This window comes from Orycteropus afer, unplaced genomic scaffold (assembly GCF_000298275.1).
Source record: "Orycteropus afer afer isolate SDZICR_OR568_19922 unplaced genomic scaffold, OryAfe1.0 scaffold00070, whole genome shotgun sequence".
NCBI lineage: Eukaryota > Metazoa > Chordata > Mammalia > Tubulidentata > Orycteropodidae > Orycteropus > Orycteropus afer.
The window spans coordinates 9010123-9026482 of NW_006921657.1; the positions used below are offsets into that span (position 1 = coordinate 9010123).

Genomic DNA, 16360 nt, shown 5'->3' on the forward strand with positions numbered 1-16360 from the left:
AGCTGCTGCATTGTAAATTTTGGTCAATGACATGAGACAAAGTATATGTGAACTGTTGTATGAAAAGTGAATTTACTCTGTAAATCTTCACCCAAATCCTAATTAAAAAAATAAAATAAATAAAAATAAAAAAAAATAAAAAAAAAAACAGGATCTACCCAAGAATAAAAATACATGTCTACACATAGATTTATACATGAATGTTCACAGCAGCTTTATTCATAGCAGCCAAAATGTGGAAAAAAAACCCAATGTCCATTCACTGATAGATGGATAGGCAAAAAATAATATAGCCATACAATGGAATATTTATTCAGCCATAAAAAACAAAAATTGAAACTAATAAATGCTACACTGATGAACCTTAAAGCCAGACACAAAAGACTACATATTGTGTGATTTCATTTACATGAAATGTCCCAAATCCATAGAAACAGAAAGTTTAGTAGTTCTCAGGGGCTTGAGGAGGGGACAAGAATAGGGAGTAAGTACTGGTGGTACAGGGTTTCCTTTGGGGGTGATGTAACATTCTGGAATTATATAGTAGTAATGGCTACATGGTGGCGTAGTGTCTAAGGCACTTGACTGCTAACCAGAAGGCTGGCGGTTCAAACCCACCAGCCACTCCTCTGAAGGAAGGTTGGGCAATCTATTTCTGTAGTGATACCGCTTCAGAAACCCAAGGAGGGGTCACTATGTGTTAGATGGCAGTGAGTTTGGTTTGGTTTGGTATGCAAGACCTATACAGTAAAAATTACATAATATTGCAAAGACAAATTAAGAAGGCTCAAAAAATGGAGAGATATACCACCATCACGGACTGCAAGACTCAATATTGTTAAGATGTCAGTTCCTCCCAAATTTAGGTGATAAATCATCACAATTTGCCCAGGACTGAGGGATTTCCTAAGACACAAGACTATCAGTTCTAAAATTGAGACAGTCTAAGGTAAACCAGGATGAGTTGGTCATCCAACCCCAAATTGATCTCTCGTTTCAACACAATCCCAATCAAAATCCCAGCAGGATTTTTTTGTAGAAATTTACAAGCCGATTTTAAAATTTAAGTGAAAAACCAAAGGACTTAGAGTAACCAAACAATTTTGAAGAACAAAGCTGGAGGACTCACAATATCTGATTTCAAGTCTTATTATAAAGTATAGAAATCAAGAGGAGCTCTGGTAGCATATGCCTAAGGCACTTGACTGCTAACCAGAAGGCTGGTGGTTCAAACCCACGAGCCACTCATCAGAAGGAAGATGGGGCAATCTACTTCCGTAGTGATACTGCCTCGGAAACCCAAGGAGGGGTCGCTATGAGTTGGTCTGACTTGACAGCACAAAACAACAACAACATAGTAATCAAGTTAGTGTGGTATTGGTGAAAGAGCAGACTCATACCGGTTGATCAACAAAACAGAATAAAATCCAGAAATATATCCTCACATATCTAGTCAATGATTTCCAAAAGAAATGGACCTTCACATATATAGTCAATTGATTTTCAACAAAGTTGCAAAGGCAGTTCAACAAGAAAGAATTGTCTTTTTAATAAATGTTACCATGTGCAAAAAAATGAACCTCAATCTCATATCATACACAAAAATTAACTCAAGATGGAATACAGATCTAAATTTAAAACCACAAATTATTAAAAAAAAATTCTCTAACAGGAGAAAATCTTCAGGTAAGGTAAAATTTCTTTGTATAGGATTGCAGCGTAATAGATTGCTTTATATGGCCTTTCTTGCCATGATCTTGTAACTCCCAGCAAATAATTAATTAGGTGGTGTTGTTGTTGTTGTTGTATGCTGTTGAGTCAGACCCAACTTATAGCGGCCCTTCCTTGGGTTTTCGAGGTAGTATCACTACAGAAGTAGATTGCCCAACCTTCCGTCCGAGGAGTGGCAGGTGGGTTTGAACCACACCGCCTGCCTTCTGGGTTAGCAGTCAAGTGCCTTAGGCACTAGGCTACCAGAGCACTCTATTAATTAGGTGAGACTACGCAAATAAGGTGCTTGTAGCCCAGCAAGGCAACAGGACAGCTTGCTAATGATGCAAATAAGGTGTATGGCACCCTTCTGGGGGTAGGACCATCCAAATAAGGTATGTGGAACACTGTGGGGGGTAGGGCCATGCAAACAAATTGTACTGAACCCTAATGAGGGGATTGGTCAGTCTGCCATCTGGCCAGGCTTAAAATGAGCCCAGAGGCACACAGGAGGGATCTCACAACCACAAAGAAGAAAAAGCTAGGAGTGAAGCATGTCCTTTGGACCTAGGATCTTTGTGTTAAGAATCTCCTAGACCCAAGAGATTGTAACACCAGAGATGGTGAGAAGCAGTGGCAGAAAAGTGGTGGCAGCAGAGATAGTAGAACCAGGAGACTAGCAAGAGATGGCATTGTGGTGGGTTTCTCAGCCCACAGATCAAGAAACCTGAGTGCCTTTGGGCTGGAGGTTTGCTGGTGGAGTAGGGTACCTGTGGGCACTTGTCAACAGAACTAGGTTTGCTGACTCACGGAGCGAGAAAGCTGAGCACTGTGGGCAGAAGGCTTGCTGGTGGTGTAAGGTGCCTCTGGGGACTTATCAGTAGAGCTAAAGAGTGTTAAAACACTTGCCCAAGCAGGGCAGAGGCTGGACAAGCCAAAGAGGCCCAAGAGGCCTGAAGGGCTGAGGGGCCAAGAGGCTGAGGGCCAGAGAAAGGCCTGGCTGTGAGCACGGCTGAGAAGAGGCCGTCCTGATAGAAGAACTGTATTCTTAGTCATTCCTGGTCCTAAATTGCAACCTGCCACTTCCCTAATAAATCCTGTAACTGTGAGTATGGTCTGTGAGTTCTGTACAACCACTGCAATGAATTATCAACCTAGAAAAGAAGCAGACTACCATGGGAGGGACAGCTGGTGTCAGAATTGGTAAAAATTAGAAGGTGGAGGTATGTCTGACCTCTACCTCATAAGAATCTGCCTTGGGCTGATGCTGATGGTGATTTTCTCCCCACTTTGTGAAGTTAGAAGAGTTCAAACACTACTGTCATACTATTTTTACAAAGATGCAAGAAGTTATGAACCAAATAAATAAATAAAAAGGATAAATGAGCCTTAACCAAAACTTAAAATTTTTCCTCAAAAGATACCACTGAAAAACTGAATAGGCAAGTCATAGGTTGGCTCATATTTACAAAATACATATCTGACAAGGGACTATATAAACGTATATTTATCAAGATCTATAAAGAACTCCTATAATTCAATAATAAAAAGCCAAACAAACCAGTAAAAAAAAAAGTGAAAGATTTGGACAGATACATCATAAAGGAAGTCAATAAACACATGAAAAAGTGTTCAACATCATTAGTTATTAAAGAAGTGCAAATTAAAACTGCAATTTATCACTACATCCCATCAGAATAACCAAAATTAAAAAATGACAACATCAAATGTTGGCAAAGATCTGGAGCAACTGAATTGTCTCACATTGTTAACAGGAGTGTAAAATGGTATAACACGTTAGTAAAGATCCCATTAAACTAAATATAAACCTACTCTATCAGCCAGCAATTTCTATGCTAAGCACCCCAGAGAAATAAAAGCCTATGTCTACAAAAGACCTGTACATAAATATTCATAGAAACTTTATTCATAATAGCCATAAACTTAAAACATCCCATTGGTCCATCTAGGGGAAAGTGGGTAAACTGTAGTATAGTTATACAATGGAATACTACTAAGTAGCAAAAAGACATGAGCTAGTAACACAAAAAAGAAACTGCAAACATTAAGCTGACTGAAAGAATCCTCACACAAAGGAGTATATACTGTGTAATTCCATTTATGCAAAATTCTTAAACAAGCAATACCTATTCATGGTAAAAAGAAAAAGCAGAACAGTATTTACCCCTGGGGGTAGGATTCCACTGACTGGGAAGGGGCATGGAGGGAACTTTCTGCAGTGATGGTAATGTTCTAAATGCTGATAGGAATTTGGGTTACATACATGTATGCATTTTTAAAATTCATCAAATGGAACACTTATCTAATTAGCTACTTAACCCCTCAGAGCCCCTAAATCCTATAAGATGCCCTGCTGCCATTCAAGGCAGAACTTCAGAAGCAAGGCAGAACGGGAGTTGGGTCACTCCCTATACTTACCACCTCCAGACACACTCCTACCCCCATTCTCTAAGTCACAGGATAAATCAGAACAAAGTTTCAGAGATTTGACCAAGTCTTGCACCATCAGACACAAGGTACTTTTGAACTGTTATCTTCTTTCACAAATCAGATCTCAGAATAGATTCTGAGATGAGTCATTTACACCTGGCATAAATTAATGACTGGCCTCTACTCTCATTGGGCACTGGCAATTTAGCCTTGGTATCTGTGATTGGAGAAACTGTGGTTGCATAGTGCCTAAAGCACTTGACTGCTAACCAGAAGGCTGGCGGTTCAAACCCACCAGCCACTCCTCAGAAAGAAGGTTGGGCAATCTACTTTGGTAGTGACACTGCCTCAGAAATCCAAGGAGGGGTTGCTATGAGTCGGATCCGACTCCATGGCAGTGGGTTTTCTGTGATTGGAAGGCTGTGCTCAGAAGTGTTTCAGGAACAGGTAAGAGAGGCATATGAAGAGGTGGGAAGAGCCTCCCATCACCTCCCCTTGGCCAGCAAGACCTGTCTGATCTTCAGTAGTCTCCAAAGCACACACCAGAGAACTATAGAATCTGCAGGGCCCACACATGTCACTGTGGATGGAAAAGCCTTAGTGTGAACCAGCCAGCTCCCAGAATATGGCCTCCCACTCAGCTGTACTCTCTTGAACTGAATGTGGCAGAAAGAAGCTGGCTCCATTTTTTCCTTAAGCACACGCAACGCTGAATGAAAGATGCACTAAAATACAAAAACACCTAGAACTTGGTCTGGTACATGAATGAATTCATGAAACAAATTTTTCTTTTTTTTTTTTTTTTTTATGCCATGGGAATGGGGGCCTTTTTATGCAATGAGAAAAAATGGAAAGCCGTGCTAGGGGTGAAAGGGTGGTTTATAAATTTCAGCTACAAATTTCAGGAGAAGGGAACTTGTTTGGCCAATTGGCATTCCTTTCCTCACCCCAGGAAGCCATTCCTTGGCCTCCCAGTATTAACCTTTCACCTCCCCAGTGGATGTAGTCTCTTGGTAACAACAGGTTCACCCAAACAAATACGGGTGTCCCCCACTGCCACCCCTCCCCCCACAGCCACCCCCGACAGTGGCTCAGCCCAGTTAGCAGCCATCTCCCTCCAGCTTCCAGAGCTCACCCCTTTCATTTGTTAATGACAAAAAAAAAAAAAGCCTCTCAAGGATCCAAGGTCCCGCTTTTTAGAGAAATGCTCTCTAAGCGTTTATTGTTTCTGTCTAAGATCTGTTGTTCGCATCAAAGGGAAGTTAGAGTAGAGAAAGTGACCATTAAAAAAAAAAAAAGCACCTATCACATTGCCATCTAGTTGATTCTAGCTCATAGTGACCCTATAACAGAGTATAACTGCCCTATAGGGATTCCAAAGCTGCAATCGCTAGATCTTTCCTCTCCCAGAGCAGCTGGTGGGTTTGAATCGAGGGACCTTTCAGAGGGACCTTTCAGTTAGCAGCTGAGCACTTAACCACTGCACCACCATAGCTCCTTAGAGAAGGTGAAGAGGGAAAGAAAAGGCACAAAATGTGGTGGAGAAAATAAACTGCAGCACAGCCTTAAACTCCCCCATGAGTTCAGCTCTGTACCCAGGCCTCAGGTCACTCTAGTCAGCTTGGCCCGGGCACTCCCTCTTCACGCCTTATGAAGCCCCGTGAGCCCCAGGTCCAAAGGCTGGGAGAAGGCCACAGTAAAGTACAGCTGGGTTTATAAAGGTGATAGCCATGCCTCTTTCTCTCTCTGTATTTTCTGTCTGAGCTGGGCAGCAGTGCTCCCTATGCCCAAATAGGCTCAAGCAGGAGTAAATCAACCTTTGGGGGGCGAGGAGGGGATGGCAGAAAAAAAAAAATTGATCTGACCAAATGAATCCTTTGCTGCCTTCGCTAACATTTTGTTCCTTCCCACAAAATAACTGAGAATGAAGTGAGAACACGCAAAACATGCAATTGTCCACAGCAGCTCCGCCCTGGCTGTCCTGCAGTCCATTTCTATCAGGAAAGCAAGCCTAATGAAAATTTGCTTTGGGAGTGGGCGGCTTTTCCTGCCTTCACACCCAACAGGTGCCCTGATGCCTTGTCTCTTGATTTGACTCAGAGACCCCATGTTAGAGTAGTATTAGCAATTCTATTCAAAACAAAAACTCCCTCCCACCATGTGCATTCACAAACAAACAAACAAAAAAACCACTGCCCTAGAGTCCTATCCGACTCACAGCGATCCCCCTTCTTGGGTTTCCAAGGCAGTATCACTACAGAAGTAGATTGTCCAACCTTCCTTCCCAGAAGTGGCTGGTGGGTTTGAACCGCCAGCCTTCTGGTTAGCAGTCAAATGCCTTAGGCACTACACTACCTAGCATTAAATAAGATCTCTTCCCTTTCACTCCTTACCAGTACTTTTGTTCAGACTTCAGCTAAATGTCCAAATTATCCAAACTCCTTTAAAAACATCAAAATCATTCCTGCCAAGAGACCCAAGTCAGGTGATGACTAGATGCAATAAAGACAATGGTGTTACACACTCCATTGAAAACAGAGCCCACCACATCCTGGGGCCATGCAATGCGGCAACACCAGTGATGCCTAGTGGGCCCTTGAGGGATGTGTTCTCTGTCCCCTGCATCTTTCAGATGGCAGCAAACAGGGCCAACCAACCCAGAAACCAGCATTGACAACTGCTTTGCTGGATCCCAAGAAAAGGCTTTATAGCTTCCTCTGGATTAGCACAAGCCCTCTCATATTTCACCCCTTGGTCTAGACCCCACTCTGTCCCACCCTCTCTCTGCAATGCACTCTAAGCTCCCCTCTGAAAAGGGGTGGGGAAACCAGAGAATGTGGCCACTAATTCAAACCAGAAAAACCAAAGACTGAAAAGGGTTCTCTGTGAAGACCCCTTCCCCCTGTGGGGATTTCAGTTTGGCTATTTGACTCACTGCCCTGAGAGCCAGAAATCTACTTTCTTCACTCAGGCATGCAGGTAAAAGTAGTTATGAAATGTGTATATGTGGCTTTGCAATTAACTTTTTTTTGCTCTTCAGGGAAGAAAAAGGAAAACAAACAAAACAGGGACCAACTAAAAATGCATGGAGATGAGCAACCACAGGATTTTAACCTCACTGACCAGGCCCATCTGGGATGTGAAGACACCATCTCTAAGCAGTTGATACACAATTATCAGGAGTCTCCGGCTGCCCTGACCCTGAGGACTGGAACAAATGGGTTTTTGTTTGCTTTTTCGTTTGTTTTTATTTGCTACTTCTCCTCAGATGGAAGAACATGGTGATTTATGGATTAAGACAAGAGAGGGAATCCTTAGGTGTCAAAACTCGGGACTGGAACAACTGGTGACTTGTCAACAGCACATCATCAAATGGCGTGTCACAACCCCACATAAGGGCAGACAGACAGAACCAGGGTACAAAGAACTGAAATGTCCACCAGAATTCAGGTGCTAGCATCAGAGACTACTCAACGGGGCAGTGGTTTAGTTTCCCAAATGAAAAGCTGTTTTTGCAACAGGCTCTCTGGGAAGATGGGAAGGCAGAACACTATCTAGCTGATGGGATGGGAGGTCTCCAGGGCGCCACTTGTCAATTATGTTTCACCAGTTAAAAATTGGCGGACTCTGGTCAGCCCGAGGTACCCTTCTCCAGGGTTCCCACGAGGCCTGGCTAGGGGCCTCTGTCTCCTGCCTGCAGCTCATATTCCCCGGGCCCAAAGTTTCTTTCTTCACCCGAGCATCACTTTTCTGAGTACTAAGTTTCTCCTGCCAGGAACCTGTGCGCTCAGCAGGGCGAAAGAGTTGCTGAACGGAGGCATCCTGGATGGGTACATCTCAGGGGCCTGGGCCTTAAAGTGTCCTGGTGGTGTTAGTTGCCGGGCAAGTAGGCTCTGACTTACAGCGACCCCATGTACAACTGAATGTAACACTGCAGGGTCCTGTGTCGTCCTCACAATCCTTGCTATGCTTCAGCCCGTATTTCCGCCACTGTGTCAGTCCATCTCGTGAGGGTCTTTCCCTTTTTCGCTGACCCTCTAACTTTACCTAGCGTGACATCTTTCTGCAGGGACTGGTCTCTTCTGACAACTTGACCAAAGCACAAGTGACGAAGTCTGGCCTAGCAGGAAGGAATGTCTCCTGGACGTTTTGAGAGGCCAGTTCCTCTTCTTCCAGCCACCCAGCTGGCCTCCCGCCCGCTTATGCCGTCCTCCGGTCCTCCCACCCGCTCCCTCGGAGTTCGCGCGGGGACTCAGTCCAGGAAGCTAGCGCGGGCGCCCCTCCCCTCAGGGCCCCGCACTCACCCACCGCCCTGATGCGGAAGCCGCGCGGCGGGCGCAGCGCCCGGCGCCGCCAAGCATCGCGCAACACCTGCAGGCTGGCTGGAGGAGCGTGCACCAGCAGCACCCCGCGCCTCAGCCATCCCAGGAAGGCTAGCCGCGAGGCGGCGCGCGCCAGCCTTGCGTTCCAGAAGCAGCGTGCGTTGGCACTGCAAAAGGCGCGGAAAACTGCGCGCCCGCCGGACTCCTCCGCGTCCCCAGCCGCCGTCGCCCCCTCGTGAGGCTCCATCCTGTACAGAACCAGCGCCAGCGTTCCAGGCGCCAGCTGCACCGGCCCAGCCATGCTGCAGCGAGCGGCCGGCAGCCCACAGCCTAACACATAGTCGGCGCGGAGACCGCGCTGCACTGGCGGCTTGGGTGCCGCTTGCCCGCCGGGAGGGATCAGCTTACTGTGCGCAGCGTCGGCTGCCGGGGGAACGGAGCTCCAGGGGGCGGGGCCGACTGCGCTCCTCCGGGCCAGTGGTTTGGGGCGGATCGCGCAGCTGTGTGGTGGCCGCTGCTCTCGTGTTGAGACGCCCTAAAGGGTTTCCAAGTGCTGAGTTACCTGCTTCGTTCTCCACACCCCAGCCAGGACTTGGCCCCCGCGCCAGCGACCCTCTCTCTGCAAGCCTCCCTCCACTAGCCCCGGGCTCCCCCTCCCCCGACAGGCCTACAGTCGAACTATTCCAGGTCGTCAGGGAGCCCCGCCGCCCCTTTGAGAACCCAGTCAACTCCAACCGCGGCATGAGCGGCAGAGTCAGGGGTCCCCAGAGCCAAGAGGACCTGGATCGCCACAGCGATGAGAGAAGTCACGAAGATCAGCCTTGCCCAGCTCGGGAGGCCGGAGACCCAGGTTTGAGTCTCCGTCCTGCTCCTAACATTTTTACGCCAGTTACTTCCCCTCTCCTAGGCCTCCGTTTACTCTTCTGTAAAATAAGGAGTTGGGACACAGTTTAAGGATATTCTGAGATCTTAGGGCCCGGTCCCACTCCTGGGATATCCCATACACTGAGTGATGAGGAAGGGAAGTGCTCAAAAGATGCCACCTCGATTGGCAAGGCACAGTGGTGTAATTCGAGGTCTGCAGCTCTGGGCGGGAACTGGGGACACCGAATATGTTAAGGAAGATACCTTTCTCTAGGGAACTCCCAGGGGAGAAGGAGAGGGGCTTGTTAACCTTTCTGGCGCCAGACCCGGTGCCTCACAGCATGAGAAAACAGAAAGTTGGAACCCTGATTGGACACTGGGTGAGCACGTTTGAGAAAAGAACTTGTCTGAGAGGACGGGCATTGTTCTTAGTACTGGAGATGAGCATTATAAGGCTCGGGAGGAGGGGTGCCTGGCCAGACCTGGGGGCATTTCAGACTTACCCTTTCCTCATCTCATCAGTCATCCATAACAACTATAATAATTTGAGATCATCTGTACCACTCCTCGGAAGGAAGATGGGGCAATCTACTTCCGTAGTGATACTGCCTCGGAAACCCAAGGAGGGGTCGCTATGAGTCGGGTCCGACTCGACGGCACATAACAACAACAACAACATACCTTGCTCCTAGTAAGCACAAAATAAATGATGATGTTATTAAGTAATCATATCTAAGCTTATTAAACACTATATGCTGGGGGCATTAATTTCATAACTGTATTAACTATTATTATTATCCCTATTTTTCTTTATTCCTTTCGTTTTTACTAAATGAGGAAACTGCAGCTAGGTGGGATCAAGTGTTTTCAGGACATACAGAGCAAGAAATAGAGTATACAGCCTGCCAAGTTAGGCTTTCTTTCTGCCAAATAAGTCTTGATTTTCAGTTCAAGTAAGTATGCAAACCTGAGACAACCTCTCACATCTGAATTGATTCTAAGATGGATGGATGGATGGATAAATACAGCACAGGGCCTGAATGGAAGGAGCTCTGGTGGTGTAGTGGGGAAGGCATTTAGCTGCTAACCAGAAGGTCAATGATGATGAAGCAATCTATTTCGGTAAAGATTTACAGCTTTGGCAACCCAATGGAGGTTGCTATGAGTTAGAACCAACTAGATGACAGTTGGTTTTTAGGCCCTGAATGGAAAAAAATAAAAACAAACAAGCAACTCCTATGCCTGTGTCATGTCTACAAGGAGGGTAAGCTTCCGTCTCTGAGCCCTCTACCACGACACTCACCTTGATTAATTAAGGTGGCCTTTCCTGTGGAAGACTTGACTTTTATCCCAATATTGCTATCACATAGTACAGTGTCTTTTCCATAATAATAAGATGATGATAGCTTCCATTTACTCTTAGTTCACTCTGTGCCTAAAACTGTGCTAAGGGTTTTATATGTGTGATCTAGTGTTATCTTCGAAATAACCCTCAAGCAAGTTCTATTCCTAAACTCCATCTTCTATGAAAGAAACAAGGCTTAGAGAGTTTAGGTGGCTTGCCCATGAGGACAAAGCTGGTAGCTGGTGAAGCATGGAACTCAGTATCTCCTTGCCCACACATCTAGCTAAAGGGGGAGGGCAGGAGACAATCATCCTGACTCATTTGACCTGGTGGTCTCATGTGAAAAGTGCTGAGCTTGATTCTCTTTCCCAAAAATTTGGATTGGGAAATAAAATACTACTGTCATCGAGTCAATTCCAACTCATGGCAACCCTACAGAACAGGGTAGAACTGCCCCATATGGTTTCCAAGGCTGTAAATCTTTATGGAAGCAGACTGCCTCATCTTTCTCTCATGGAGCAGCTGGTGGGTTCAAACCACCAACCTTTTGGTGAACAGCCCAATGCTTTAACCACAGCACCAACAGCTCCTTGAATTGGGAAATACACAGAGACAATGAGACCCTTATTACCAGGGGCTGTAGCTGCAAGGATGCTGTGATGTAGAATCTGATGATGAGATGTCATGTACTGAAATTATGGTATTGTTTGGTGTGTCAAATCGATTCCGACTCATAGCAAGCCCATGTGACAGAGTAGAACTGTCCCATAGGGTTTTCTTGGCTATAATCTTTGTGGAAACAGATTGCTGGGTCTTTCCCACAGAGCTGCTGGCTGGGCTCAAACCCCTAACCTTTCAGTTAGCGGCAGAGCACTTAGCTATTGTGATACTAGGATTCCGTTGTCCTGAAATTATGAGGTAGAGATGGTCTTAAGCAGTGGAACCTTTTGTTCAGACTGAAATTCCCCTTATCTTTTTACTCAAGCTAGCTCAACTAACAAAGAATGGGTAAAGAATGTAACTCAGAGGACAAATATTTAAAACTAAAGCCAAATCCTTATCCACTTTTTTTTTTTATCCAAAGAATCTGCTACCTCCCCCGCAAATATTCTCAAACTCCTGTAAAATGGAACACATCTTGAAAGTTCAATGGAAAACTGTAGATCTCCAATCTTATATTACATATATTACTTGGAAAAACTAGAGAAACAGGAATTGCACAAGAGCCTTCCACCTTCATGGTTTCTGCAGAGCAGACACACAAAATTTTTGAACCCAGATTTGGCATCAGATTCCTCTTAAAGAGGCACATGAGTAGTCAAATCATATTTGAGCTAAGAGGTCTCAGTATAAAGCAAAAAAAATTTTTTTTTTTAATTTTATGTTTTCAGCGGTCTCTGTAGGCCTGAGAAAGGACAAAGTAATTCTAACACTGTACAGTATCATGCTGTGTATGCAGTCATTAAAAATATGGAGCTACCCAGAGGAGTGAGTAGTTGGACTTGTGGGCTCGAGACCATAGTCGCAGGGGACATCAAGCTCAATTGGCAAAACATACTACAGAAAACATTGTTCCACCTCCTGCTTTGGTGAGTAGCAACTGGGATCTTAAAAGCTTGCAAGCAGCCATCTAGATGCAATGATGGGTCTCTCCTTGTCCAGAACAAAGAAGAATGAAGAAAGCCAAAGATTCATGGAAACAATTAGTACAAGCATGGTATACCATGTGATCCTTAGCCTATATGACTATGAGACCAGAAGAACTAGATGGTGCCCAGCTACCACTGTCAACCACTCAGAGGGGGATATCTATGTAGGAGATCCTGGATAGACAGGGAGAACAATGTGGAACAAAACTCAAAATCATTTGAAAAAAGAAGGGACCAGGTTTGCTGGTCTGATAGAGCCTGATGGAACCACTGAGACTATGGCCCCTAGCTGCCCTTGAGGTCTGGAATTGAACCCACCCCTGTGACTTTCAGCCAAACAAGAGACAGGCATATGAGGTGAACATTTACACTAGGTAGTTACACTCCTTCCAAAGAACAATCGTGGGAGAATAGAGGGGCTGTGTGTGTACAGGGATGTACCTCGGAGGGCAGGAATACATGGAGGGAAGGACAAAGGGAAGAGTTAACTATGGGGAGGAAGTGGGAGGGGAGCTGTTGAAAAAAATATATATATGGAGAAAGAACTTGATGCATTGATACCAGACAATACCCCAAATCTATTTTAAGTAAAAACAATAAGGTACAGAATAGCCTATATAGTTTGCTAGACCTACTACTTGTGTTTTAAAAAAATGGGGTGCATATATTCATATGTGGCTGGAAAATCTCTGGTTCATTAGAAGCTGATAATTAGTGTGGTAATCTCCGGGGATGGGGGAAGAGACAAGATGAAAGGCTTACTTTCACCCTGAATGCTTATTACCAGGGCTGGATTAAGGCATGTGAGGGCCCTATACACTGATAATCTCTGGTGCCCTCCTCTCTGCTTACTCATGCATTCAAACAGGTTATGTGAGTTACATACATATATATATATATATATATATATATATATATATATATATACAATATGTGTATGGTCTTACCTATCTATGATGCCATTTCTTTTTAAATACTACTATAATATTAGAGTTTGGTTTTACTCAAAGCTTTCGAGGTCCAAAAGGCTTGTTTTCATTTGTTCAGAGTTCAGTGCAATTCAGTAGCTCTGGTAGTATAGTGCCTAAGGCATTTGACTGCTAACCAGAAGGCTGGCAGTTCAAATCCACCAGCCACTCCTCAGAAGGAAAATTGGGCAATCTACTTCCATAGTGATACCGCCTCGGAAACCCAAGGAGAAGTCACTATGAGTTGGAACTGACTCCACAGCAGTGAGTGAGTGAATGAGTGAGTGATTAGCAATTGAATGCAAAATTGGTGGATGCCATTTTAGTGGAATGAGATGAACTGGATTATAAAATTTTTAGTAGATGTGGGGTGCTAAGATTTTACTATATACCACTGTCTGTCAACTTGGCTGGGCCTGGTTGAGTGGCTGGTGGTAGTTATTCCCCATGATGAGACTGGTAATCAACTCCATGGTGGGATCTACCATAAGCAGCTGAGTAGCTGCCTTTGGGATGTGGTCTGCTTTCTGTATTTAAGGAGAAGCCTTGGGAATGGTCTCTAGCCTATGGCACGCTTGGTCCCTGCATGTAGCCATGTCCTTGCTCAGCAGCTTGCTATTCTCTGCCGACCTTGGGACTTACAATGGACTTAAGTTAATGACCTGCCATGTGTGGTTTGGTAACATCGGGACTGTGCCTTTTGACTTGTCAACCTTGGGGCTTCTCAGCCTCAGCAGCCTGCAGCTGTCTGAGTGAAGAAATGCCTCTAGCTCCAGTGGGCCAGGAGCAGGAGGCAGAGCTGGACCCCAAGGTTGAGGGGCTTTCACCCAGCCCCTAGAGCCTGGCACTTTGAACTCAGACTTAAAGCCTCCAAATTGTAAGAGAATAAACTCCTGTTTGCTAAGGCCATCCATTGTGGTATATATTCTTGTCAGAGCAGCACTAGGTAACCAGAACAACCACATTTTCTACAAAAAGAATATTCTACATACTCTACAAAACAAAATAAATGAGCCAGTGAACTTAATTGGTCAACAATCATTGTAAAATTCTGTGTTCTCCCACAATGAAAACTTGACTTTCACTAATTCTGCTTTAAATGGTTCATACTACAGTTTTGATGCTTATTTCATAATAAAAGCTAATAATTGTAAATGAACAGATGAAAAGATGTCATAAAAGAAAATGTAATGATCAGAAAACAAATACTACAAGTATTTTATTTTTAGATAGAACTTTCATCTCTAACATGTTATAATTAAAAACATTTCTTTCTATGTGCTTACGGATTCATTGATTTCATCACAAAAGCTGAGGAAGAATATCTACTTCCGTATATAATAAGGATAATGAATCAAGTCTTCCCTGAATGTACATGGAGGGTTTTTGAGTCTGTTTGGGTATCAAAATGAGCATTCTGTTGTGCAGTTTTGTGATCATTACAGTTAGGAATATGCATAAAGCAATTGCAGCATTGGGAAATACACATTGTATTTTATTTTCTGTTAAGGAGTTGTACTTGCTTCCATGATTAAAATGTGTCTCCTGAATCTTTTAACCTAGTTCTCATGTAAGAATGCGATTGTCACATTTCTCCATAAAAGTTGTAATTAAAGTCATCAGGATAAGCCTACACTAATTTTCATGGATGCCTTCATGCATTCTTTATCAGGTATATCCACATTATTTAAGATGGAAAATCGATTTGAAAGAACTTCATGCAGTTTCTCCCTTCTTTTCATGCAAGATTTAAGTACGTCAATGATGGTGTAGTATATGGTTATGTGAAAGTGATCTCTGGCACTCAGTGATACTTCTGGAGCATTTCCATCATTTACTTGTTTCTTTCTAATGGTTCTACAATAGTGAACTGCTTGATAATCAATATTTATTTTGTTGTGTTTTCATAATTTTCTCTTAAATTATGTAAATACCTTGTTAATGACTGGTAGAGATCAGTGCATGCCTTTACATTTACTTCAGAATTTTGGAGAGCTTGATTGTCTGATGAAAATGTTGCAATATATTATTCCATACGTTATATTATTGTTGTTATGTGCCATCGAGTTGGACCCGACTCATAACAACCCCTCCTTGGGTTTCCAAGGCAGTATCACTACGGAAGTAGATTGCCCAACCTTCCTTCTGAGGAGTGGGTTCAAACCTACCAGCTTCTGGTTAACAGTCAAATGCCTTAGGCACTACGCTATCAGAGCTCTTATTATACCATATAACTAACATAAATTCTTATTCTAGTGTTTGAATTTTGTTGGCAGTGTTTTCCGTTTCTCTTTTCGTATCTCCTTTTTGTGTCTGGTATTCAGCAATATTTTCTAAGGCATCTACAATCTGAGATTATGATTCCAGGATTGCATGGTTGCTATAGCATGTGCTTCCCAGTGTGTATTAAAATGACATTTTAATAATCAATCATTGCCTGAATATGTTTAAAGAACTGCCCAATGGTGAATGGAAGTGGCAAAAAGTGTGTAGAGTAAATGAACAGTAGAAAAGAAAACTGTTTCAGGACAGCAATCTATAGCACTATGTCCTACAAGATTAAGTGAAAGTGCTACCCATGGTATGAAAATGGCATATTCATTACATTGTAAAATCTTCCATTGCGTGCCTTGACATACTGGCAGCAGACTAGTCATAGGACTAGTCTCTACACTTAGAAAAAAATCAATTTTGCAAACTTCACATATATAAAAACGTACTTGAATTGCAATTGCTTGACTCGTATGACTTTCTAAGCTAGTAAAGGTGATAAATCAGTTGACAGGTTTTCCATCTGTTGGAGATAGCTATCTTAAAATAATACCTAGCTGATCTGTATGAGAAAGATCAGGAGCGGAATCTACAGATGAACTGAAATATCAAGGTATTCTTATTTCACTGAAAATAGTTGATCAAACTTTATCACTTATTAAGTTTATTAATTCTTCACACTTTGTTTTAGACATATACAATGGGTTTCCCTTTCTTTTTGAGATGTGACCTGCTAAAAATGAATCAAACTAAGCAAGAAATTGAAGTCAACCCAAAAAA

General features: G+C 43.6%; 1 protein-coding gene across 1 annotated transcript in view; it reads right to left on the reverse strand.

Annotated features, from left to right (window-relative positions):
* The window catches only part of STOX1 (storkhead box 1), an 81325-nt gene extending 72541 nt beyond the window's left edge, over window positions 1-8784 (reverse strand). The window contains exon 1 of the mRNA XM_007940678.1: window positions 8466-8784. Coding sequence (XP_007938869.1) covers window positions 8466-8784 — 319 coding nt within the window. The remainder of the gene's footprint in view (window positions 1-8465) is intronic.
* Window positions 8785-16360: the final 7576 nt, after the last annotated feature.